Source organism: Trachemys scripta, chromosome 11 (genome assembly GCF_013100865.1).
Source record: "Trachemys scripta elegans isolate TJP31775 chromosome 11, CAS_Tse_1.0, whole genome shotgun sequence".
Taxonomy (NCBI): domain Eukaryota; kingdom Metazoa; phylum Chordata; order Testudines; family Emydidae; genus Trachemys; species Trachemys scripta.
Genome location: NC_048308.1, coordinates 26,306,706 through 26,331,499, shown reverse-complemented (window position 1 = coordinate 26,331,499; position 24,794 = coordinate 26,306,706). Strand labels below are relative to the sequence as shown.

The 24,794-nt window shown below is 39.9% G+C and overlaps 1 protein-coding gene across 9 annotated transcripts in view; it reads right to left on the bottom strand.

Moving 5' to 3' along the window:
* Window positions 1-24,794, bottom strand: part of FMNL2 (formin like 2) — a 268,963-nt gene that overhangs the window by 126,240 nt on the left and 117,929 nt on the right. The window contains exon 1 of one of the 9 annotated variants that reach the window (XM_034785954.1): window positions 5,703-5,962. The exons of 5 other annotated variants lie outside the window; for them this stretch is intronic. In XM_034785954.1, coding sequence (XP_034641845.1) covers window positions 5,703-5,852 — 150 coding nt within the window. In that variant the 5' untranslated portion in view covers window positions 5,853-5,962. Of the gene's footprint in view, window positions 1-5,702; window positions 5,963-24,794 lie in introns of those variants that run through there. 3 more of the 9 variants (XM_034785952.1, XM_034785956.1, XM_034785955.1) reach the window with 3 other exon arrangements.

The following is a 24,794-nucleotide window of genomic DNA, read 5'->3' as shown; positions in this document are numbered from 1 at the left end:
CCAGCAGGCTGGCAAAGGAGAAGGCACAATTTATCCCCACATTGGGAGATTTCAAAAGGCTTGTTTTTAAGAAAGATCTTGAAATGCAATTGAAATGATAATGAAACGGTATTTTATTTGAATAGCAGGACAATATTTGGGTTTTAAAATATTAACCTTAACTATCAACCTAAACTAGATAATTTGCATCCTACAGATATGAGCACTGTCCATAGTGATATAGCACCATTCACATAAAGAAAATATAATGAACTAGAAACCATGGCTGACAATCTGCAATAAAGATTAAGAATGTATGGAAAAGGGGCAGGGTAGACAAATCTATCATTATCACCTCCATCGATGGTTAAAAAAAAAAAGTCCTTTGATATCTATTTGTTAGGTATTGGCTGAGGTTGATTCACAGAGGTACAGTTACTAAGTACATTTACTCAGCATTCTGCATCAGAACAAGGACTGCAATGGACGCCAGCACCAAAGGGCTTTAAATAATCCAGCAGTGAAGCAGTAAGACAATATGCTGGCAAACAGATAACAAAACATTCAGCCCCTGAGCTGTATAATTTCACAATTTATGACTTAATCAAACCTCCCATTATACTGAAACAAACCTATCCTTCAGATTCCTCAAAACACCCTCCAGAGTCCACATTCTGCCCTTAGTTACGCCTGTAGAGCCCCACTGACATCATTGTAGATGAAGAAGCATAACCGAGGGCAGAGTTCAGAAGGCAGGATTGGGTAAGTTGCTGTACCTCTGCACACAAGGAAAAGTATCTGCCAAAGCAGCTGAGACTGCCAGGTGCAATTTCCTGAATCCTATACGGCAAGCTATACGCTGAAAATGTAAATGAGCCCTAGCAATGGCAGGCTACGGACTAATGGCAGAGTGTGTCTGTAATAGCCACATATGAATACAAGCTGGAGTGCAACTTCAGCCATCTCTTAAACTGGAGTTGAAATGCAATATGTTGGGAAGCAATATTTCTAAAGGATGTAACCTTGAGCATAATCTAACGATTGTACTTACATCTAAATGGGCTCAATGATCCATAGCTAAACTGCTTTAAAAAAGCAGGCATGTAGCTTTCATTTCCATGTACCAAGCCTAACCCAAGGAATTCAGACTGCGATCCCCTTAGAACAAGCATTGTGTAGTCTGTATGACTGGACAGCGCCCAGCGCACACAGCTGGCACTCAATTAACAACTGTAAGGGTTATATTCAAAATATTAATACCTCATGCTGATGTATTTAGAGAGGACAGCTAGACAAGAGAGCTTAACTTGCAATGGTCTGGATCAATATATCTGACACAGATTTCTTAGGTCCTTTCTGCCTGTCTCATCATTACATTCCTATCAAAGGAAAGCTGCTTTCACAACTTAAATATATCAGGTGCTGATTCCTTCTTGCCTACCATATCACAGTAACATAACATTACCTTCTGCATCATTATAAGGACTTTTTCACTTACGTTTTCATAGCCGATTGTATGACTTGCCCTTTTTACAGTAATTACAGTATCTGATTCACTGTACTGAAATAGTGTACCTTTGCTAGCATTACTGTTCTGTAACTACCTCTTCCAGTCTACCAAACAGCACAATCTACAGTTACCCTGCTTACTAGGTCTCCAGTTTAGCAATCTGTGACACTTGAGGTCTGAAGGCTCCCACTTCTTGTCTTCCCCAGTACCAGTAAGACCTTATCAAACTCCTCTGCAACCCTGGATTCTGAGAGTCAACCAGCACCTTTGCTAAAAGCAGTGAAGCACATGCAGAAAGAGCGACTAATTCCCTTAACTTTTCCATTCAAGTTAAATGTGATTGGAAGTTTCTCTGATTACTGGAAATGCCCTGTCTACCTGACAGACACCCCTGGTTCTGTTTTACCCTTCATGTGATCTAGATAGAACCAACGATAAGAGTGAAAGAAAAGTCTGCTTATTCATCCAACCAGACATTCTGTATTTTGTAGATGTACTTACTATCAGTCTCACAAATGACTTACTTAGTCCCATATTGGCTGAGATCCCTCCCTCCCTTGAGAGTCCATTACACTGTTCTGCCTAGCAAACCCTTTTCTTCCCTTAACCTGTGGCCACTGCTCCTTATCAGGAGGTAGGACACTTACCTTCCTTCATATTGTTTCCTTGATGATATCTCCCCACGATTCTACTCTTTTCTCATATATCTTATCCTCCCATCCACATATAATTTTATTGTCCTTCTTGATATTTTCTCTAAGTTATTTTTAATGTAAGTTTTTAATGTAAGTTATTTTAATATCCTTTCTAAATCCAAATTACATTTCAAAGCTACGTACAGCTGCAGAGTTAGGCAAAGCATCACTATTACGTGCAACCTTACCACGTCAGGCTGTGATCTGATTAGATCTAATGAGCTCTTCAGGCCAGATTGATGCTTGGATAGGAAACCTGCCTGGAAAACCCAGGCACTACAGGAAGTTGCGCTGGCAATTCAGCAGACAGCACTTTTGCTGCTGAGTGGGAACTCAATCATGGCAATGCCATGGCATGGGGAGAGGAGTTGAGATGCTGTCTTTTGGTGAGTTGCCATTAAAGATCCCCTCTCCCTTCTGGTATTTGTAGGAATGTCAACCCTGGTATCTTGGCCAAATTCCTACATGGTACTGACATTCTGCCCAGTTCCAATCCCCTTGTAATTTCAGTTGGACATGGCATTCTTCACTCTGTCTCCTAAACTGCTGGGTGTTGTTACTGTGTGTTTTCAAACACTTACTACTTTTCACTCTAGAGATTACTACACCACACTAGAAGGTAAAGTGATTCCTCGAGTCCTTCTCTACAATCAGGACCAAATCTTCCCCACCTTCTTCAGATGAAAGTGATGTGAGGCTGACTAGCAAACTGCTCAAGCAGCAGTATATGATTAGTACATCTCATTTGGTAAAAAGGTTTTAAGCAGCTTTGAGATCTGTTTCCATGAAAGTCGCTGTCGGCTGGTGGGCAGAACCACGAGTGAGGGAAGCTGAATAACATGCTCACCAGCAGCAGTTTCAATTCCTGTCCATGGGCTTTCTCTTATTGATTCATAAACAACGGATTCCAAACAAAAACAAGCTGCTCACAACCATGGGTCCCAACTGCCAGAGACAGTTCCAGCTTCTTAGCCAATTGGAAAAGGAAAGACAACTTTCCCCTTAATTAGCCTGCACCACTGCCGTAGCTACCTTTCTATCCCTTCTCCTGATCACCGTTATGACAGACAGGGAAAGGCATGCTTTGGAGCTAGTGCGACACCTTTCTACCTTGATGCAGACACCATTTAAAGGCAAGTTCTTTACCATTATCTCTTCTGGTTTATATGTGAATCGCCATGAAAATAGCATTGCCTTGCTTCACAAATGCCTCAAACTGCACTGCTTTAATGGAGATTGTTACCAACTCTTACTCCAGATAATCTCAGACTCACTGCTTTTCAGATAGCCCTCTCCCAGGCTTCTATCTTACTCTCTCCCCCTATGTTTGGGGACTCCCTTTGTTATGACAGGTTTACTCTACAGACCTAGTCTGGTATAACTACGTTGCTCAGGAGAGTGAAAAATCCACCCCTTTGAGTGACATCATTATCCCGACTTAACCTCATGTGGAGACAGCGCTATGTCTGCGGGAGAGCTTCTCCCACCGACAGAGCTACCGCCTCTCAAGGAGGTAGATTAACTACACCGACGGGAAAAGCTCTCCTGTCAGCATACGAATGTCTTCACTAAAGTGCTACAATGGCGCAGCTGCACCGATAAAGCGCTGTACGTGAAGACAAGCCTTTAAATCAAATCTTACTACAGAGAACTAAACAAATTTTTCCTGCTCCCTCTGAAGTTTGGTTCTGGTCTCCTGCTCTTTCTTTGAGTTAAGTGTCATCAGCAAATTTTGACCTTGATTGATTTATCCCTCTCTCTAGATTGTTAATGAATGTATTAAATAATAGTCATCCAAATGCTGCCCTCTGCAGCACCCTAACTGATACTGTTCTGCACTTGGAAGTCTTTTCATAAATAACTGATTCCTATTTCCTGTTAGGCAACCAATTTCTAATACATTATGGCATTTTTATCTAATTGGCAGCAATTCAATTGATATAGTGCCACCCAATACACTTATAAAGGAAATCGCTTCCTGAAATCCAAATGCACTATATCCATTGCATATCTTTTATGTACTAAATCAGTAATTACAGCAAAGAAGGGTAATAAGTTGGATTGGCATGACTCTATAACTTGCAGTAATTGTGACTGTATTAATAATTAACATGAATGAAGAGTCCGTATTTTGGGCCCTTTTTCTGTTCCTTATGGTTAAGTGGAATGACTCACATAAGTCTCCTGGTCATTTCCTCTTTCTCTAATGACTATGAATTTCACAAACATCAACATCACTTCTCAGCTCAGTCAGAGAACTGGGTGCTTCATTATGGTTCGTCTTATTTCACTTTCCATCTTTATCCCCAAATTAAAATCTATGATCTCATCATTATTGCATCAATAACTATCCTATTCATGGTAAAATCTAAATTACACCTGACTCTTAACAGCCGTGTGCTTGCCTTCTCTGTTACAGTCACCTCATTTCATACAATCATACAATCAGTTCACAAGATCGTGATACAGTCCCTGGATCTGATTTTCCACCGTCCAACACTGTGTGTAATCAGTAACACCAGCCCAAAGTGGGTATGCAATACTACTAAATCAGACTGGTGGTGTTTTACACTTACTTTACACTCCTTTTGTGCCAGCTGTAAGTTACTACATAGGCAGCAGTGCAATGGAGAATCAGGTCCTGATAGTATCTAACAGCAGCTGTTTTTTACTTTCACCTATCAACATGATGATATCTTGCCTTTACAGAGCGTCATGAAATAAAAAGCTCCTGGAAATCACCTGCTGCTATGCAGAGGCGAGCATAGGCCTGCTTTATAGTCAAAGTATTTGGATTGCCTTTGGAATGATATATCATCAGCTCATCCGACTGTATTTGATCATTCCGCTTTTCCATGCACTTTCTTATTCATCAAGGGAGACTAGAGGTACTCGTTCACTGACTGAAACTGTAAAACTGAATCCCATTAACTGAGCGTCTGCTTTTTCTCCAAAAGGTTCATGGCAGTATAAAGTTTATCCTTTCTCTAAGGTCACATTTTCAAGTCATATATATTCAAAAGTGTTTTTAGAATCAATAAATAGGCAAACCACAATATTTTTTTTCTCCACATCTGAAAAAGCAATGTGAAATTTGTATGCCCTATACTTTAAAATGGTGGATGAGAGTTCTGATTCCCCAAATACACCTACAAACAGAACTCTGGAACATCACACTTACAAATAGCTGCAACTTGAGCCCATACTGCATAGAGCTGACTTCAAGGTCTGGCTTGCCAATCATATTTTGGCTCCCAAAACACATAACTTCTCTTTTTCCCCATAAATTCCAAAATTATTCATGTCTACTGCTAAGTGCCAAATAATGTAGGTAAGGTTTCTATTTCGTTTACTCTAGATTCACAGTATAAAAACCAGAACTTAACTTAATTAAATCAGCAGATGGAAAACTGGGGGCAAATGCTAGGAAATCTACTGAGTATGGAACTGCTGAAGAGTTAAAAATAAAACCAATAGCACATCATAGAAATATGCATTATTTAGCCTATGAAACTAACCTCAATTATATCCAAATTGTCACTGCAACATGAGTCCAGATGATTTGGTAACAGCACTGCATACCAAAAGTTGTCATGATTTAGTCTCATTCCAGTCAAGTATATTTCATACAGTACAGCTTTCACTTGACTATTCCACAATGGTTTCATGTTTCAACATGACAGTGATAAAACGAGCAACATTCAAAAGGAACAAAAGGATTCAGTGCCTGACTAGCTTTGTTTCAGCTTTGTATCCATGTGGCTCTATTCCAGCTTTTACCCCAGAACCCAGGGCACAGCAGGCTCCAGAGGCATTTTGCCTGCCCAAGTCACAATATCCATACCAGCCATGATCAGAGGCAATGTCGCCCCTTGAAAGGACGTTACATGTGCTCCGCTTGCACTTGATCTCCTCTGCTGGCTGGTATCCATGGTCCCACCCCAACTTGCCATTTTTGTGGTGCTAGACTGTTGTTCCTAGGGCTGTTGGAGTTACACCACCTCTGTCCCTGCAAGCTTGCAGTGCCAGAACCAAGACTGAGCTCAGATGTTCAGAGCTACAATGATGAGTTCAATATAACTGCTGAGACAGACGGACGGACTGTCCCTTGTGCATCTGTGTAAGACAGAGGGAGTATTTCTTGTTCTCTCTTTGCTTCTGATCCTCCTGCACAGGCGCAGAGCTATCCACAATCTATCCCTGAACCAAGAACACAATAACAATAAACACACTTCCTGAATACCTTTCATTGTTCCACAATCTTGTGGCTGCATTCACAGGGATTACTTTATTGCATTGCATAAAAGACCAGATGGCAGCCTGGGCTGGTAAAGCCCTGTGGTCCTTGTTTTCAGAATCATGGTTCAAGGCCAGGCTGAGGTGTTCATTCTTTGTTCTTTACCAAGGCATTGTTAGCAGCTGTGGCAAGTGACAAAGGCTAATTTTGTGATGTGCACAAGGATATAAAAGTGACCTTCCTTCAGTCATGTTGTGATCCACATTAGTGTCCAGTTCCTTTCCTGACCTACAAAAAAAGCTGCTGCAAAACAGGAATTGCTTTTTCTCACTCCTTCAAGAGCAAACAGTATGTTAAAATTAATACAACATGAGCCACTGAGAGGCAACAGGAAATAACTACAGTTAAGAACAAAAAACAAGCTATTTTCCAGCAACAGAGCACACCTAAATTTTCTGTCTGCAGATTTCTAGGAAACAGGCTCTAGGGGTGTATCCTTCAACTGTGTGCACTGGACTCTGCTGTGCTTTCTCTTCATGTCCATTCCCTGCACTCCTAAACTGGCTAAGTCTGGATGGCAGGCCAGGGGGACATGACCCCAGCTGGCTGAACTTAGTACACCCACTCAATGTGTTCTGGATGTCAACACTTTCTGTTTTCTACAAAGCTGTGTTATCCTTCTCCGGGAAGGCTATAAGCATCTGGAAGAAGGCCAAAATACTAGAGTAGCCATCTAATCTCAGCATTTTAAAGTCCACCCACTCAGAAAGAGTAAAGCTCACCAAAACTAATGTCAACAGAGCTTCATTGCTAAGGACTAAACTCCTCTGTAACATGAGGTAACACAAGGGGATTCATTTAGTTCTCCAGTTTAAAACAAAATAAAGTTTATCTGTAGATTGACTGAACTGATTCAGCTTTTTACATCCTTTTGTCCTCCAAGTGTTTTCATAGAAATTCAGTTACGAGTGTAAATCACCCACAATTCACGCTGGAAGATGGTCACAACCCCAAATCCCTTTTAGAGGAGGGGGGTATCTAAGCCCACCCCTGCCATTTTAGTTCAAGGTTGGATCCCTAAAGAGCCTATTTTCTATTTCCACTTACAGGATTGAAATCTCTCAAGAACAGCTCCCAAGATTTCAGCACAACTCCATCTGAATTCTAGCGCCGATTCAGCCTTGAACCTGAACTTTCTGCATCCCAAAGGCAGCATCCTCAGCCCATCTGCATTCAGTGCTAACATGAAGGTCCCTGCCAAGGTATTTTTCAACAGTCCAAACATCTGATTTTACAAACTGTTGTTTAGAAAAATTCTTTGGAAAACTGAAATCGAAATCTGTTTCCTCATCATTATTTCCTCTTCTTCTCAAATGTATGCTGAGTGTCATATCTTTCCATTAATGGGAAGCTCTACTGAAAAAAAATTAAGACACAATATGCCTCTGATTTAGGGAGGATAATTCTCGTTGCTAGATACCTGCAATTCTTTAGCAAAAGCATGTGTATATGAACAGCATGGAATTATACAGATAAAAAACGATGGGTCAGTTTTGGGCCTTGACAGTGTCTCTTTAAACTTGGTAAAAATAAATCCCTATTCAAGTTATGATGTATGCAAACTACATCATCACTAGATCCTCATTGACTGGCTAATCAGACATTTAAATTTTCACTCTCATTTTCCATTAAAAACAATATAGCCAACCGACATCAATATTAAATAGTAATAAATTCACCAGTTAAAAGGGATCGAGTTGATATAAGTAGTTAAGGAGTTCCATTGTGTATCATATAATATCATAATATATTGTGCTATCAGTTTCTCAGATTGCAGTTTAAAAATACCTTTCTCTTTTTGAGGAAAAAAACTGGATTTTCAATTATTCTCTGCAGCTTGAAAACTCACTGCAAACTTTTCACCAAGAGACTTTGGATGTTAAGTTTCCAAGCCATAGGTGGGCTAAATTCTGCCATATCTTCAACCTATGCAATTTTAGATAGGGCAAGATTTAGCACTTCTGTATCTGGGAATACAAGGAAGGGTCACATTGTACCAACTATTTTTAGGGAGAATTTCTCATTGATTTCTATGGGGAATTCTGCTTTAAAAAGTTATGAAATAAAAACTGTTTTAGTGCACATTAGTCTCATTATTTAGTTGTCTCTTCGTCTAGGAAATTTGTTGGCAGCAGTACATCAGAGGAACACAACATTAACACACATGTGGGGTTTACATCATGAGCAAAATCCTCCTCTCAGATCCACACAGATTTCAATGCTGATAATTTTGTTCTTCCTACATGTATGACATTCACAAAGGGAGAGCAGACTGTTGTAGTGGGGCTCTTCCAGGGGAATCTAAGAGCAGATTTTTGCCTAGTATATCTCACTATTTAGATTATATTAAGTCTATTTGATTAGCAAAATAGATAGTCAAACATATGTATGACTGTACTAAATATATAGTATACGCTATATATATAGGTTTCAAAGTAGCCGCCGTGTTAGTCTGTATCCGCAAAAAGATCAGGAGTACTTGTGGCACCTTAGAGACTAACAAATTTATTTCAGCATAAGCTTTCATGGGCTACAGCTCACTGTTGCAACCGAAGAAGTGAGCTGTAGCCCACGAAAGCTTATGCTGAAATAAATTTGTTAGTCTCTAAGGTGCCACAAGTACTCCTGTTCTTTTTACTATATATATAGCTGACAGTCTAATCAGTTCCAGTGTCCATTAATAATGGCCTCATAATAAGAAGTCTTTTACTTTTTGGTGGTTTGCATGTGTGTCCTCTGGACAAAGAAAATCGTTGTTTTAAAAGTGTATTAGACTTCAGCCTCTTACACATAAAAATGCACAAACATATTAGTGTGATACATAAGCAAAGCTTCAATATTATACAGAGAAAATGTGCAAAAAGGATAATTTTCTGAATCTCACTTCCTTCCTAAACAAATTGGTGTTGCTGCAGACCCGCCAGCTTTCACACCTAAGATGTCAGACTGTCTCCCTGCATGGAGGAGAATTTCACAGAAAGGTTCCTTCTTGCTATCATCACATAAGGAATCACTTTTGTTTCAATGAAAGAAAAAGGGGCCAGGACTGGTAAAGCTTTAAACTCTCCTGAATGCTGGGTCTGTAAAAATGTCTATATTCAGATAATCACTGACTTACTGACATTGAGGTGAAGTATCAGAGCGGGTTAAAGCACCAAGGAGACATGGTAACAAATTAAAAGCAGTTGGAAGGATTCATTCTAGTTTATATCATAGAACTTCCACACAGTTCAGTAGCATTTTTTAGTCTTGCTTAAGGGAGGCTCCAGGACTTGAGCAGCATATGTGAAGTTCAAAATTGAGCTGTATCAGCAGCAGAGCTGTACAAAGGAAGCTTGCAAAAACATGCCTGCACTAGGGTTATCTCAGCTATTAATCCCTGTTTTTCATAAAAATGAAAAGTCTCAACAAAAATTTAAAACCAAATAAACACAGTAATGAAAAAATATTTAACTAAAAATGTAAGTATCTCTTCTGAAGTGCAATAAACTGCTGCTCTCATTAGTCATTAAGTTTTATCATTTTGAAAGAAACCTTCTTTAATAAATCATATAATCCCATATCTTTTCCAGGAATTATATTAATATCTAACCAGCAAACATGATAGAGAGGTATTAATCAATTACTTCTCCTGAAAGGTCCTAATGCATTGCTAAGCCATCTTTAATAGTTACCCCTAAAATATTAGAGATAGTATTGCAAATCCCCAGGATTAATCCATCTCCCATAGCAGGTACAAAGGTACAGGCGAAACTATCATGCTCCAGATACACATGCATCAGGAAAACAAATATTATCCATTATGATTTATCATCACCCTGGGGCAAAATTTGACTGAGATCCTTCTTAGCCCTCATGATCCCAAATTTATCCTGGATCAATTACATAAATCCAGGACCTTGGTCCATTAGTCCTTATTCAGGCAAACTCCAATTGCATTCAGTGATAGCTGTGCTAAGGACTGGAAGATTGAACTCCAGAATGGCTGTCACTCTCAGCTCACAAGGAGATGCCAGAATGTCTGAGCTACAGTTGAAATAGAAAACATTTTTTTCAATGCCTGAGTATAATTAACTTCATGAAACCTCATGCAATCTGGCCAATTAACATAATATGGGAAAGCTTTCAGAATTGTCTAGACAGCCATGCAAGGTCTTCTCTCTTAGCAGCAGGGCCATCCATATTGTATGGAGGGACCTTGGCAAGTTTGATTCTGTCCATCAACCTTCTTGCTCTCTCCCTCCCTTCCCATACCACATCCAAGAACCCAATAAAGCCCTTGCTGGTTGTTCCATTTACCTAGATCTCCCATACATGCATGAGCTGTGAGCAAAAAATGGCAAGTCAGATTACCGGGCATCAAAACCAATAGAGGTGCAGGGGAGAGAAGAAGGATTGATTCCATAATGAGAAGAGAAATTCATAGATTCACAGATTCTAGGACTGGAAGGGACCTCGAGAGGTCATCGAGTCCAGTCCCCTGCCTGCATGGCAGGACCAAATACTGTCTAGACCATCCCTGATAGACATTTATCTAACCTACTCTTAAATATCTCCAGAGATGGAGATTCCACAACCTCCCCAGGCAATTTATTCCAGTGTTTAACCACCCTGACAGTTAGGAACTTTTTCCTAATGTCCAACCTAGACCTCCCTTGCTGCAGTTTAAACCCATTGCTTCTGGTTCTATCCTTAGAGGCTAAGGTGAACAAGTTTTCTCCCTCCTCCTTATGACACCCTGAAAACTGCTATCATGTCCCCTCTCAGTCTTCTCTTTTCCAAACTAAACAAACCCAATTCTTTCAGCGTTCCTTCATAGGTCATGTTCTCAAGACCTTTAATCATTCTTGTTGCTCTTCTCTGGACCCACTCCAATTTCTCCACATCTTTTTTAAAATGCGGTGCCCAGAACTGGACACAATACTCCAGCTGAGGCCTAACCAGAGCAGAGTAGAGCGGAAGAATGACTTCTCGTGTCTTGCTCACAATACACCTGTTAATACATCCCAGAATCATGTTTGCTTTTTTTGCAACAGCATCACACTGTTGACTCATATTTAGCTTGTGGTCCAAGCTAGTGGTCCACTATAACCCCTAGATCCCTTTCTGCCGTACTCCTTCCTAGACAGTCTCTTCCCATTCTGTATGTGTGACACTGATTTTTCCTTCCTAAGTGGAGCACTTTGCATTTGTCTTTGTTAAACTTCATTCTGTTTAACTCAGACCATTTCCCCAATTTGTCCAGATCATTTTGAATTATGACCCTGTCCTCCAAAGCAGTTGCAATCCCTCCCAGTTTGGTATCATCCGCAAACTTAATAAGTGTACTTTCTATGCCAATATCTAAGTCGTTGATGAAGATATTGAACAGAGCCGGTCCCAAAACAGACCCCTGCGGTACTCCACTCGTTATGCCTTTCCAGCAGCAATGAACCAATATCTGCCCTGACACCTTTATAAAATATACAGTTACCTGTATGGTTGTCAGAACAAATCTAGGAAATCTATCAAAAGGGTTAATGAGACATGCTACTGAAAAACAAGAGGTATTAAGCCTCTGACCACTTCCTAATGATGATCCCCTTTCACTTCAACCACAGTGCTCTGCCTCCTACATATGTTTCTGAGCTACCCCTTCTTTATATAAAGCAACATCATGTAAAGATCTGATATAGACAAAGAGAGAGAGAGAGTAAAATAGTTAGATTGTAAAATCCAGTTTATCCAAACACTTCTAATCCCAAACTAATTTTAATATGAATAGATTGATTTGGACCCCAACACAACTCCCCCAAATACACCCCAGATTATTGGAATCCCAAATTATCCCAAGGCAAACAAAAGAGGGGGGCGGGGGAGAATCCTATTTCAATGCCAATAGAATTGCATAAGTGTGTTTCTAAACACCCTCACTAGGATTTACTTGTGTGTATGTGAGGACCGAATTCGCCCCAGTAAGTGCAATGCGGGTGAGTTAATGTTACTAAGAATATGTTAAATTTTTAATTTCATGATTTTTGAATATTTCAATTTGCAGCTTTATATTTTAATAATTTTCACCGTGTGTTCATGTGTCTTCATATATTGAAATGACAACCACGTGATAAACTGCAGAGCCACACAATTATGTGACCACCTCCCCTGGGATTTACTCTATCATTCCAAATCTATGAGCAGTTTCAAGCAGCCACCATATTTTTAAAAAATGCCACAGATATGTTTGCTCCTTTCCTTTGCCACTGGCAAAGGCAAGTCCCCAGCTTCCTGTGAGATTCACAATGCTTGCTTCCAGCCTGCAACAGCCCAAGGTATCAGACATTAACATCAGAATAGTTTTATATATTGAAAAGTTATTTTAAGTCACATTAGACTTTGGTTTAAAAATTATATTTTTATCTTCCTCACTGATCTGTGCAGTTGGACTCATGGTAGCCTGGCTTTATAAGAGGAAGCATACAAAAAACACAGGTTCAACAAAAAGTTAAAGCCTCTCAAACATTTCTAAAATAACATTAGTTTTCTGTAAAATCTGTGAGACACATAGATACATGACAGAGTGGTGCGTGATACAGTTTTTATTGGCATGCACTTGAGGTGACCTGCTTAACACACTTGTGGCTTCACACTCATGATTAGCGTGCCCCTTCTCAAACAAGTGCCAATAAAATCTTTTTGCCATTCCATCATGTATTGGCTCTAAAATGTTGATAGGTGATTTAATGGTGAGCTTCTTAGACCCAAATAGTGGTGTTCCAAATGGCTATCCGTATGTTTATTAATTCCTGTGTATTTATATGTCTTATGATAGCACCATACACTGCGAGCAGGGGCAGCTCTATGTATTTTGCCACCCCAAGCACGGCAGTGAGGCAGCCTTCAGCGGCATGCCTGCGGGAAGTCCGCTGGTAACGCGGCTTCGGCGGCATGCCTGCGGGAGGTCTGCCGGTCCCGTGCCTTCAGCGTACCCACCACCAAATTGCCGCCGAAGCCGTGGGACCAGCGGACCTCCCACAGGCATGCCGCCGAAGGCAGCCTGAATACCGCCCTCACGGGAACCGGCAGGCCGCCCCCCGCGGCTTGCCGTCCAAGGAATGCGCTTGGTGCGCTGGTGCCTGGAGCCGTCCCTGGCTGCAAGAGTGTTATGATGGCAAAACATACAAATTCATACCCGGTCACTTTTGAAGTACACACAGACATCGCACTTTTTCTTCCACAGAAATATGAACAATGTCCCAATTCAAATGAACTTGAACCCTGGAGTACATTCAAAATAGATTTCAGAGTGGTAGTCGTGTTAGTCTGTATCAACAAAATCAACAAAGAGCCCTTGTGGCACCTTAGAGACTAACAAATTTATTTGAGCATAAGCTTTCATAGGCTAAAACCCACTTCATCAGATGCATGGAGTGGAAAATACAGTAGAGAGGTATAAATACGCAGCATATGAAAAGATGGGAGTTGCCTTACCAAGTAGGGGGTCAGTGCTAAAGAACCAATTCAATTAAGGCTGAAGTGGGCTATTCTCAACAGTTGACAAGAAGGAAGGAAAAATCACTTTTGTAGTGCTAATGCACACCCACACCCACACACACACTGTACCTACAACAGACAAAATCAATGTTGTCGGGGCTGACAGACACTGTCAGAACTGCACATCATTAAGGAGTGCAGGAGCAGCAACAAAATTTTCCCACCTAAAACTGTGATTGAGAGCAACCACTGCTAATTCCTCACCATGACAGGACAGAATAATCTATAGTCCAAGGGCATAATTCTCATCCCACTTCACACCACTGTGACTCCATTGACTTCAATGGAATTATTACTCATCTGCACCAGTGTTAGCGAAAGAAGAATCAGGCCCTTGGGATTTTAACAGTCAATTTTGAAAAAGAAGTGCATTCTTGGACGCTGTAAACTTGATTCAGATTTTCAATGTCAAAGTTTTGTCCCTTATTCTGGAAATTGTATACCTGTAAGGACTCCCTATCACTACCTGGTATTTCTTAGTATGAGGTTATTTCTCCAGATCATCAGTGTAACTTCTCAATGCCTTACAGTTGCACACTGAGTATGCAAATGGTATTGTCTGTTGAATTTTATCTCCATTCGGTTTTCATCCTCAGTGTTTCTGCAATGATGTACTAAACTAGACTCTTTTCATCTTCATCTGCATTGCAGTCATTGTAGCCTGAATCATTTTAAGCTTTTATTAATATCTGGTGAGTTCTTACAAAGTAAATCCAACATTACTTCATAAGTCAAATCCTTACTTCCCAACTATGTGAAACTGAACAAGGCAAGCTCCTTCCTGGCTAGTGAAAACCTGAGAGCAACATACAGGCTCTTTAGTGGATCCAGGTTTATTTTTTGGCATTAAATCAGTCTTCTCAAAAACTAGAATCAGAAGAAACTAATCAAAGGTATCAAATTGCAAAAATAACAAACACAGTATGGAAAGCAGTATGTGTGAGCAGTTGTGTGTGTACACTATGTATATACTGACTTCAACATTGTTCATTTTCAAGTATATGGATTTTTATTTGTAAATGTTCCTTTAAACTTTCCTTTTATCAGTGAATTTAGTGTGTATGAAAAGAGGCAGATTTACAATACTAGAGACTGATATCCTCTATTCACAGAACAGGTGAGGCCTGGCCAGCTACAGTTCATGCTTCCATTCACTGCTCCAATCCTAATCCAGAGGGACCTCCTTTAAGGTCTGAGCAACCAGTTCAGCCTCTCATCTATTCAGTCCTTGGCTTCTTTAATGAGATTGCCTTGATGATGCCAGTTGAGGCAGTGGCTTTGTGATGTAGCACCAGTCCTCTAGGAACTAAAGTGAGACCTCCTAGCTCAATTGATGTAGGCTACTTGTAGCTTGTATCAACTTTCAGTCACTCCTGATCTGATCTGCACTTGAACTGGTGACCTAGTGGGAAAGGCTCTCCTATCTCTTTACCAGCTCCCTGAACCAGTCAATCCCCTATTAAATGTTTTATCTGCAACTGTGACATCTGCCACTCCCACGCCAATTATATAACTGCTCTTTAAGGGGACTGCAGTGCAGGATTCCCAAGAGACTTTTCTTCCTCCTGTCATGCACCTGCATAGCTCCCACTGATGTTTAATATAAACTGTGAGGGAACAACTGACCCCCAATATTTTACAAGATCAAGATTTAACATTTGTAGAGCACTCTTCATTTAAATGACCACAAAGCACTGTGCAAAATAAATAAATAAATATATCAACCATTTCACCCATTGCCAAAATGCAGCCAACATGGCAGCTATTCAAGGTCCAATCCTTGAATTTAATTACTGAAATTAATGGCAAACATCCATTTGACTTCAGTGGGTGTGAGACTGGGCCCTAAACTGCAGACCAACATTTCAGTCAGGTGTTTTCCAATGTGAGGCTATCTAATATGGAAGTTTGATAAACCTATTGTTTTTTGTAGTTGGTTGGTTGTATGATTTTTAATTCCCATGAAACTAGGACTCCAAATATTTATAGAGAGCCTGTGCACAGGAAGGCATCCTGATCATATTCTTTCCAACACATCAGTCACATGCCAGAAATGTGCAAACAATAGGGATCACTCCAAAACCAGTGAGCATACTTCGCATGTGTGACGTGGACTGATATAACTGAACGATGGAAAATGAAGCGTCAATAAGCTTGAATATTATTAACTGAGAAAGAAGCCAAAGTTCCCTTCTCCACAGTGTGAACTCTAAGATCTTTATTGCAATGCACATTCACAGCTGATATGAAGAGGCAGCTCAGGTCACTCTTGCAGTAATTACTCCATTGTCAATATTCCCTCTCTGATTTCCCCCCAATAGTAGCATGTCTCTCTCTCGGACAGCAAGGTACTGCCTACATGTGATATAATTTTGTAACATGATCACTTTTTAATATTGTTTTTACCCTCCTCCCTGAGGCTGATAGCCCCTGAGACTGCAGTCCCTCTGTCAACAAAAGAGGTAATGGCAGTGAAACTATGTCACAATCCCACCACATGTGCCTCAGCCTGCTCTGGGGGAACCACATGTGGAGAGGAGAGAGTAATCTTTTCTGAGATTTCTATCAAACACATCAGTCAGTGCCAAATATAGTTGTTTTTTTTCAGGTGTGGAACTCTCTCTCTCTCTCTCAGTTGAGAATTACATTGAGAATCCCAAACTCACTTCATACAAGCCACCAGATGGCAATAGCATTTGGTCACCTCTGAACTGCACTGAGTTGAGCTGGTGACCTAGATGTGAAAGCCTCTTTATTCCATTCCCATTACTGTCCCCTACTGTGGTAATTTCTATGTAATACAGCTCTCATTTACCGGGGTAGGTGGACAAGGAAAAAGTCTGTACAACAATAGTTAGCATCAACATCTGCCTACTAAAGTAACCCCAGATAGTCTTGCAAGGAATTAAATTTAATTTAACTTTCTGTACTATTTGACTTTTCAATCCCTGACCCAGTGTGTTTATTTAGAAAACCTAGAGGCAACTAGGAATTCTAAAAGTTTAACTTTATGTAGCATTCATAATAGCCTGAAATTAATGTACATATTGTCCTAATCCTTTTTTTTAAAACTGGTCTTTGATCTAAAACTGATGCTATCAGTGTATGAGTTCTCTCCCCTCTCAACCATGCTCTGATTTTCTGTGAGGAAAGGATTACAAACAGCGTAATCAAACCCTCTTTTACATTCAATGACTTGTTGACAACTGAGTCTTTAGTTTTCAGAAGATACTTTATACACTAGGTCAAAGCCTGAGGCTGAAATATGAAATATACTAATACAAAGGTTGAAGGCCTTTTAGCTTGAGTTTAGCAGAACACCCATGATACAAAGGAAAGAGTGATGATATGAAGTAAAGAGTGACAAGTTGCTACTGTATGAAAAGCTGCTGCACTGTGGTCCACCACCAGCTCCTCATTCCAATTGCATGTGGATAAGCTCATTAGTATAGCTTGCAGTTTCCACATAAATTAAATGACTGCTTCATTGTCCAGCACGCTAGAAGGCAGCTTTGTATTTCTCCTTTATTTAATTTTCTCATGATGCTTCAAAATAATTTACACCAACTGTCTCTGAAAAGAAGTGACAATGAGGATGCAGAGATCTGGGTTCTCACAAACACAACAGGACCAAGTGATTGAGAGACAAATTAACAACTGTTTTCATTGCTGAGAGACAAATATTACCACAGATATTCCTTGGAGACTCCAACAGGAATCAGTAACATCACAGCTGTCATGTGTGCCTCCTATCCTTCCGTGTTGATTTTTTCAAAGAGGTAAAAGGAGAAGCACCTGTGATTTAGAAAACACCTTAGGTTTAAAACACCTGACCTATGAGGAAAGACCTATGAAAAAATGGGGTGTGCTTAATTTTGAAAAAAGAAGACTGAGGGAGAAACCTGATAAATATGTTAAGGGGTTTTATAAAGAGAACAGGGATCAATTGTTCTCCATGTCCACTGAAGGGTAAGAAGTAACAGGGCTTAATCTGCAGTAAGGGACATTTATGTTAGATATTAGGAAAAACTTTCTAACTATAAGGACAGTTAAGCTCTAGAATATGCTCCAAGGGAGGTTGTGGAATCCCCACCACTGGAGGATTTTAAGAACAGGTTGAAAAAATACTTGCCAGGGATGGTATAAGTTTATTTGGTTCTGCCTCCGTGCATGGAGCTGGAGATGATAACTCCTCCAGTTCTCTTCCAGCCCTACATTTTTATGGTTCTAAGTGTACACAGTGATGCCAGCAAGAACTGTGAATAAAATGTAACATTTTTTCTCAGCTTTCAAAACCACTTGAATTTTAAATCCCTGCATTGAAGGGGGCAGAGCTACAGGTGTATTGAGTTGGGCTAGTGCCTGAAGGGCCTCAGCAGCAGGGCACTGGCATTGGGGGGTGGAACCCAAAATATATTTATAAAAATACTTAGCACTAAACCTCAAAGCTCTTTACAAACATTAATCCTCACAACACCCACAGGTAGGGTAAGTATTATTTTCAGCATTTTACAGGTGAAGACACTGAAGCAGAGATTAAGAAACATGAGTGAATGGGAGAGGTAGGATACAGAATCCAGGTGTTTCTAGTTCCCAGTCCTGTGTTCAGATCACTAGACCACCACTCACTCGTGAGAGGCATTTCCCAATGGAAGAATAATATTTTAAAGTGAGTTCTTCTGAAAATCTAGGTACTTATTGTGGTGTCTAAATTGGCAACTGAGCTATTTTGAAAATCTGACCCTAGGCTTCTAAATGTTCATGTCTAAAATCTCTTAGAATGCTGTTCGATGAACACAAAAAAACGGTTACCAATTCAACAGAAAAGGAAATGCATCACGGGAGATGTGAAAAAGAGAATTCATAATGGATTTCCATATTTTTGTATTTCATCTGGGATGTTACCTTGCTTGCGTAGCGCTAGCTAAACAGAAGGCGCATTATTGATACAAAGTGTTTGTCTAAAACTGCCTTCTATTTAGTAAATGCAAACATTGTAACTATATCTATAGTGGTGCTGCATACTGGAAACTCCTTTTAACTTCAATGGCTGCCTCACTTCACAGGATTTGTCTGTAGGGTTGCTATATATTATGCAATGATAACAGTGTAGAGAATATAACTTCAGTTTTTTCAGGTGGGATATAGTCGGAGAGAAATACCCACTGCAAATTTGCATCGCTATTTCAGAACAGAAATATCTCTCTTCAACTTTGTTTTCTGAAGAGAAGTTACTGCTTATTGGCCCCGATCCTGCAAATGGATCTATACAGGTGGATGGATCTTTGCATAAGGTTCAATCAGCACAGATGATCATGTGACTGAAGCCAACTGGAGTTCTGTATAACTCTGGCCCTGGCAATGGCAGTTTATACTATTGACTAGTAACACTGTTCTTAGGTTCTCTCTCTTATTACACGAAGAGCAGTAAGCAAAAGTATGTAAGTTTGCTGCTGCTGGGAAGTGAAGATCCCTCTGACGTTTGTTTTCCAAAGTTTCATCTGTGGACTGTCTTGAACATGTTGGTGGAGGATGATTATTCCTACCACATAGCTGTTTATTCCATTCAAAAGTTAAGACTCAGCCGAATACATTTCAGATTTTAGAAATGCTGAAGCCTCACTAATTCACTGCTTAAAAAAAAGCTTCAAAGCCCAATTTCATTTTCAATTCAGTAGCTGAATCGCCCATCCTAAATAATCACGCCAAGCAAACCTCACAGCTTTATTAAGTTATTCAAATGAATTCTCTCCCAATAAGGCAAACCACATAATCCAAAATTAAAGGCGTTTTAGTGAATATCTGAGAAAGAGAAGCAAAGTATCCCAAGAAATCAAAGATGTAGACCAAAGTGTTTGTGGCTCAATCAGCACAGAGAGTTTTGATTAGTCCTCATGATCTCAACAGCGTTTAGCCAACAGTTCACACCCACTGTTCTTTCACCAAATTGCATTAGCACTGAAAGCAACAGCAGTCCCTGCTCTCTGCCAATGCAAGATGTTTCCTTGGCCTGTGGAGCAGACCAGCCCTTATGCACCATGATCCCAAAACAACTGTAATGCAAAACATCCCTCTAGCTAGTCTCCAGCTTACACTTTAGCAGCAAGAGAGATCATAAATTCAGTGTACTTCCTCCTAAAGAAGGACAGTCTCTTCACCAGATGTTCATGGATGATGGTTTTCCTCATTATAAACCAGGGTCAGGGATGAAAACCCAACAGTGTCAGCTTTGTAATTCATTCAAGAAGGTAAAAGAATTAAAACTGGAACAACTGATGGCCTCATCCCAAACCCCCAAACTGAATTGCAGCCATTTACCCCTCTTCCCTGTCCATGATCATAAAAATAGGAAGATTTCTTAAGGCAGGCAGAGTCAAAACATTAAGGATGCAAATAGAGATTGCTATGTGAAATGGTTTAGAACACAAACTGTGGGCAGTTTGCAAAGAAGACAGTATTGTTCTGAGTATGTTGTATGAGAGTCAGGAATGGCAACAGAGTAGCATTCGAGATTTTTTTTAATTTTTGACACAGACACGCATTGTTTGACACACTGTTTATTGTAGAATTTCCCTGCTCATTCCAGACATTTATACCTCTTTTAGGATAATCTGCTGACACACATTGGTACAAAACAGATGCATCTGAAATCTGATTGTTATTTCAAATGCTTAAGGGTTTGGTAGATACATTAACCATTGCTGGAAAGAAACTTCACTAATGACTACAAGATCAGACAATTGCCCACCACGTTCCATTTCTGTACCATTGCTCACTACTACTTGATGAAAACAGGAGTCAATTCACTGTCTGTGTAATAATATTGTGTGAATAGATTTTTTTGTTTATCAGTCTTTAAAAAAGTAAGCATGGCAGAGGCTGCAGAGAAACATCTACAGTCTTTGCATGCAACAGAATTGTTAAAATCTTGGTTCATGAGAAACTAAGAACTATCAATTTACAGGCCAAGAAGGTGCAAGTTTAATCTATATAATAAACTGGAGCAGTAACTTCAAATCAATTGATTCAGTGGGAGCAGGAGCAGGCCCAATATATATCTGCAATCAATTTGTACTCTAGCTTAAAAGCCAAATCCTGTAGTAAAATATGCAGAGCTATTCCCTAGGGACGTGCTATTTCATAAGCACTTACTGCAGGCAAGTCAAATGTCTTGCTTCATCTGCTCGCTACATTGCACCCCTTCTCAATCATTGCCAGGAGCAATTAAGCCCCCCCACCTGCTGCAGCTCTGGTAGCTAGACAAGGATTCTGGGAGAGTCTGATGGCTGATCTACACTACACCCACCTGAGCCATGTAAGTTACATCGACCTAAATGCTGTCCACACAGGCACGACATCACTTCCACCTGGGAGAGCACTCTCCCGTCAGCATAGCATGTCTTCACCAGCACTGATGCAGCTACGCTGCTGTAGTGCTTGAGTGTAGACTTGACCTGTGAGTAGCTGTGTTAAGACCCAGACAGGGATACTCTTAATGTTGATCTTAGCCATCACAGTAGTGAATAGAGAGAATGAGGTAGTCTCTAAGATAGCCAGAGCTCAAAGTAAGTAGGAGAAATATCATGAATTGCATCCAGAAGCAGAAGGAAAAGAAATACAATTCATGGACCACAGGTATAAGGTGTCCACAATGATCCACCTCTATTAAATGTGGGATCTGCTGTCTTCTGCATTAGCTAAAGCTTCCTCAAAGGCAGCCCTAAGTAAAACACATTGCAGTGACCCAATCCGGAGTGATCAAGAAATAATTGCAACCTCTCACATAACCAAAAATTAAAAACAAACAAACAAAAAACAGTTCAAGCAATCTGGAAATCTAAGAGAAGTCAGGATCACCCAGTTATCCCAAGGGTGCATCTTAGTAGAAAAGAAGGTGTTTTCTTATTATGTTAAATAACATGTGGTAACTAACAAATCCTAGTGAGGACAAGGCAGTTTGCAACTTTCACACAGGTTAGCAGGTCAAGATAAAGAGTATGGGGTGCCTCAGGTATACCTTGATCTACTACACATGTTAAAATGTGTCTTGTTTTCATTAGGATTTTCTCTGGTGTTAGTTACCATGTGTTAACTACCATATAGTAAGAACACACGTTTTTTCATAGTGAAGACATGGCCCAAGACAGTGGACCTCACTGGGCAGAGCCAGGCACACTTCACCAATCATATTCCACATCAATAATATGGACTGCTTAACCAGGGCTTAGAGAAAATCCACTCACCTGCTTAACTTATAAAACATATTGAACACGAAAGGACCTTGGGGCAGATGACCACCTACCCATCACCATCCTCTGAAACTTCTCAGAAAGAAATACAGAGCCACAGAAAGTCAACCTCACATGCTCTGGTCAGATCCCACAACTTAACATTGTATGGTTATTTTGTCGTTCTCAGTTGCTTGCCATGAGCTCAGTGTTATATAAGAGAGAGACAACAAAATCAACAAGGATACTCAAATTTTGTCCGTTGCAGAAGGAGGTCATTGTAATGCTGGTTTGATACTATGCACAGGACTGAAACTATATTGATAGGGATCCAAGAAGTGATTCAGGATAAGGATTAACACAAAATGTACGGACAAGAATGCAGATGACATTTCTCCCCGTGACCTTCCCAGCCATGACTCCACTTGTCCAGCCATGACCTTCCCAATAAACATAATTTGTTAAAGACAGCAATATACCCATACTCCCTGGTAATAAATCTGTGATATCCCAGGACACAATGTCATGTGCTACCTACTGCAAAGCAAAGGTTTATTATCGTATATTTGCAAGGACTGTGAAGCCAAAAAGCCATGGTATAGGAATGTGACTTTTTAAAAGTATTTGGAAGCTGATTTTGAGGCAGTTTCCTTCTGTTGACATGGAATTCATTTTATCATTGCTAAATACATACCCTTTTAAAATAACTGTGACCTTGTTGCCACATCAGACTCATATAACCATAAGTACAGAGCAGAGACGTCCATTCAGTTCCAAGGCACACGGTGAGATCATATAACCTCACAATTACAGAGAGATTTAATTGCTAAACTGAACCATTTCTTATTGATGAATTTTCTCTGTAATAAGCACATGGTTCAAGGATTAGCAATATGCAGTCTGGATAGAGACTGAGTAATTACCTTATCAAGAAACAATGGAAAACAGAGAGAAATAAGCAGTAATCTTCATGCTCTATTAAACTAAGAGTGAAGAGCTCACATATTTCATATTCTTTAAGTATAGCAAATTCACTAAGTCCAAGGCTGGAAAAAGCAATGTCACTGGGAGTTTTTTTAGTAGATAGATAAAAAGAAGGAGGGTCAAATTCTGGCCTTCAATATGTATGTGGGGCATCTACAGACATGAATGGTAATAGAGATTTGTAGTGCAGATCTGAGAGGAAAATTTTTGCCTACACAACCAAATTCAATGGATGCATGCAACTTCCACTAAATGTTATATGAATGTAAATCTACACATTATAAATAGGGGGCTGCACACATATAATTGAGAGTATAATTTGGCTCCTCTACAATACCCAAGCACAACAAGGGGTTTATAGACAGTGTAGCAGCCCATCTCTGAATTTTCACTTCCAGGGTGATAAAATTAGACCAGCCAGCTTTGTATTACATTAAAAGGGGCAGGAATCCTGCGACATGTATCTTTCTGTTCTTGTGAGGTGGTAGGCAGAATGAAACATACAAGAATCCTACTTTCTAAAGTTTCCTAACAGTAAGTTTCAATTCCTGTTGGGTCACAAGAAGAGAGCCAGCAGGAAGAAAGGAGGGCCAGCACCTTGTGCATGAATGTAATTATACCAACATGCATGTCCCAGCAGCCATGAAACGGGCTACATACACACACAACATTTTGAGACTATTCATGTACTTAACCCTTGATGAGAATTTTCAGTTGCAGAATTTTGGCATGTCAAAATATAATCAAATCTTGCAAAATCCGGTTAAATCTTTTTCAAAGAATTAAAAAAGGGCAGCAGGCGACTCCAACGCTGACAATATGATGAGAGGAAGAGTGAATAAGCCATATCACTTACTTTACTGAATAGATCTTAATAACCTTCCTAAACTTGTACTGAACTGGGAACAATGTTCAAATCTGAGATCTAATTAAGCTACCAGACCAAATCTAACCACAGTTAACTTAACTGATTCTAAGGTAACATTTACTTTTAAGTGTTCCTGTACTTTTTTAAAAGAATAAATATATTTTCTATATTTTAACCATAGCTATCTCCAACACAGTGAATATTAACAATGGCAGCACATTTTAACTAGAACTCTCAGACAATTGTATGATTAAGTAATTCCCTAGGGATTCTCATAATTACTAATTTTTGTATGGGAAGAAGAACACTACAAACAAATTCATTCTATTTTGACTCCACATTACATAAATCCTTCTTTAGGGACAACCTCCTGTGTCTAAAATCAAACTTAGTGTATGTGGAATAGGTACAACTTTATTAAATTAAATGGAGTTGTAAATCGATGGGATGGGATACATGTCTGACTTTGGGTCTATGAAATAAAATTATGTAATTCTGCAAGATTTTAAATAAGTACACCTCTACCTCGATATAACGCTGTCCTCAGGAGCCAAAAAATCTTACCGTGTTATAGGTGAAACCGCATTATATTGAATTTGCTTTGATCCACTAGAGTGCGCAGCCCTGCACCCCCGGAGCACTGTGTTACCACGTTATATCCGAATTTGTGTTATATCGGGTCGCGTTATAGCGAGGTAGCGGT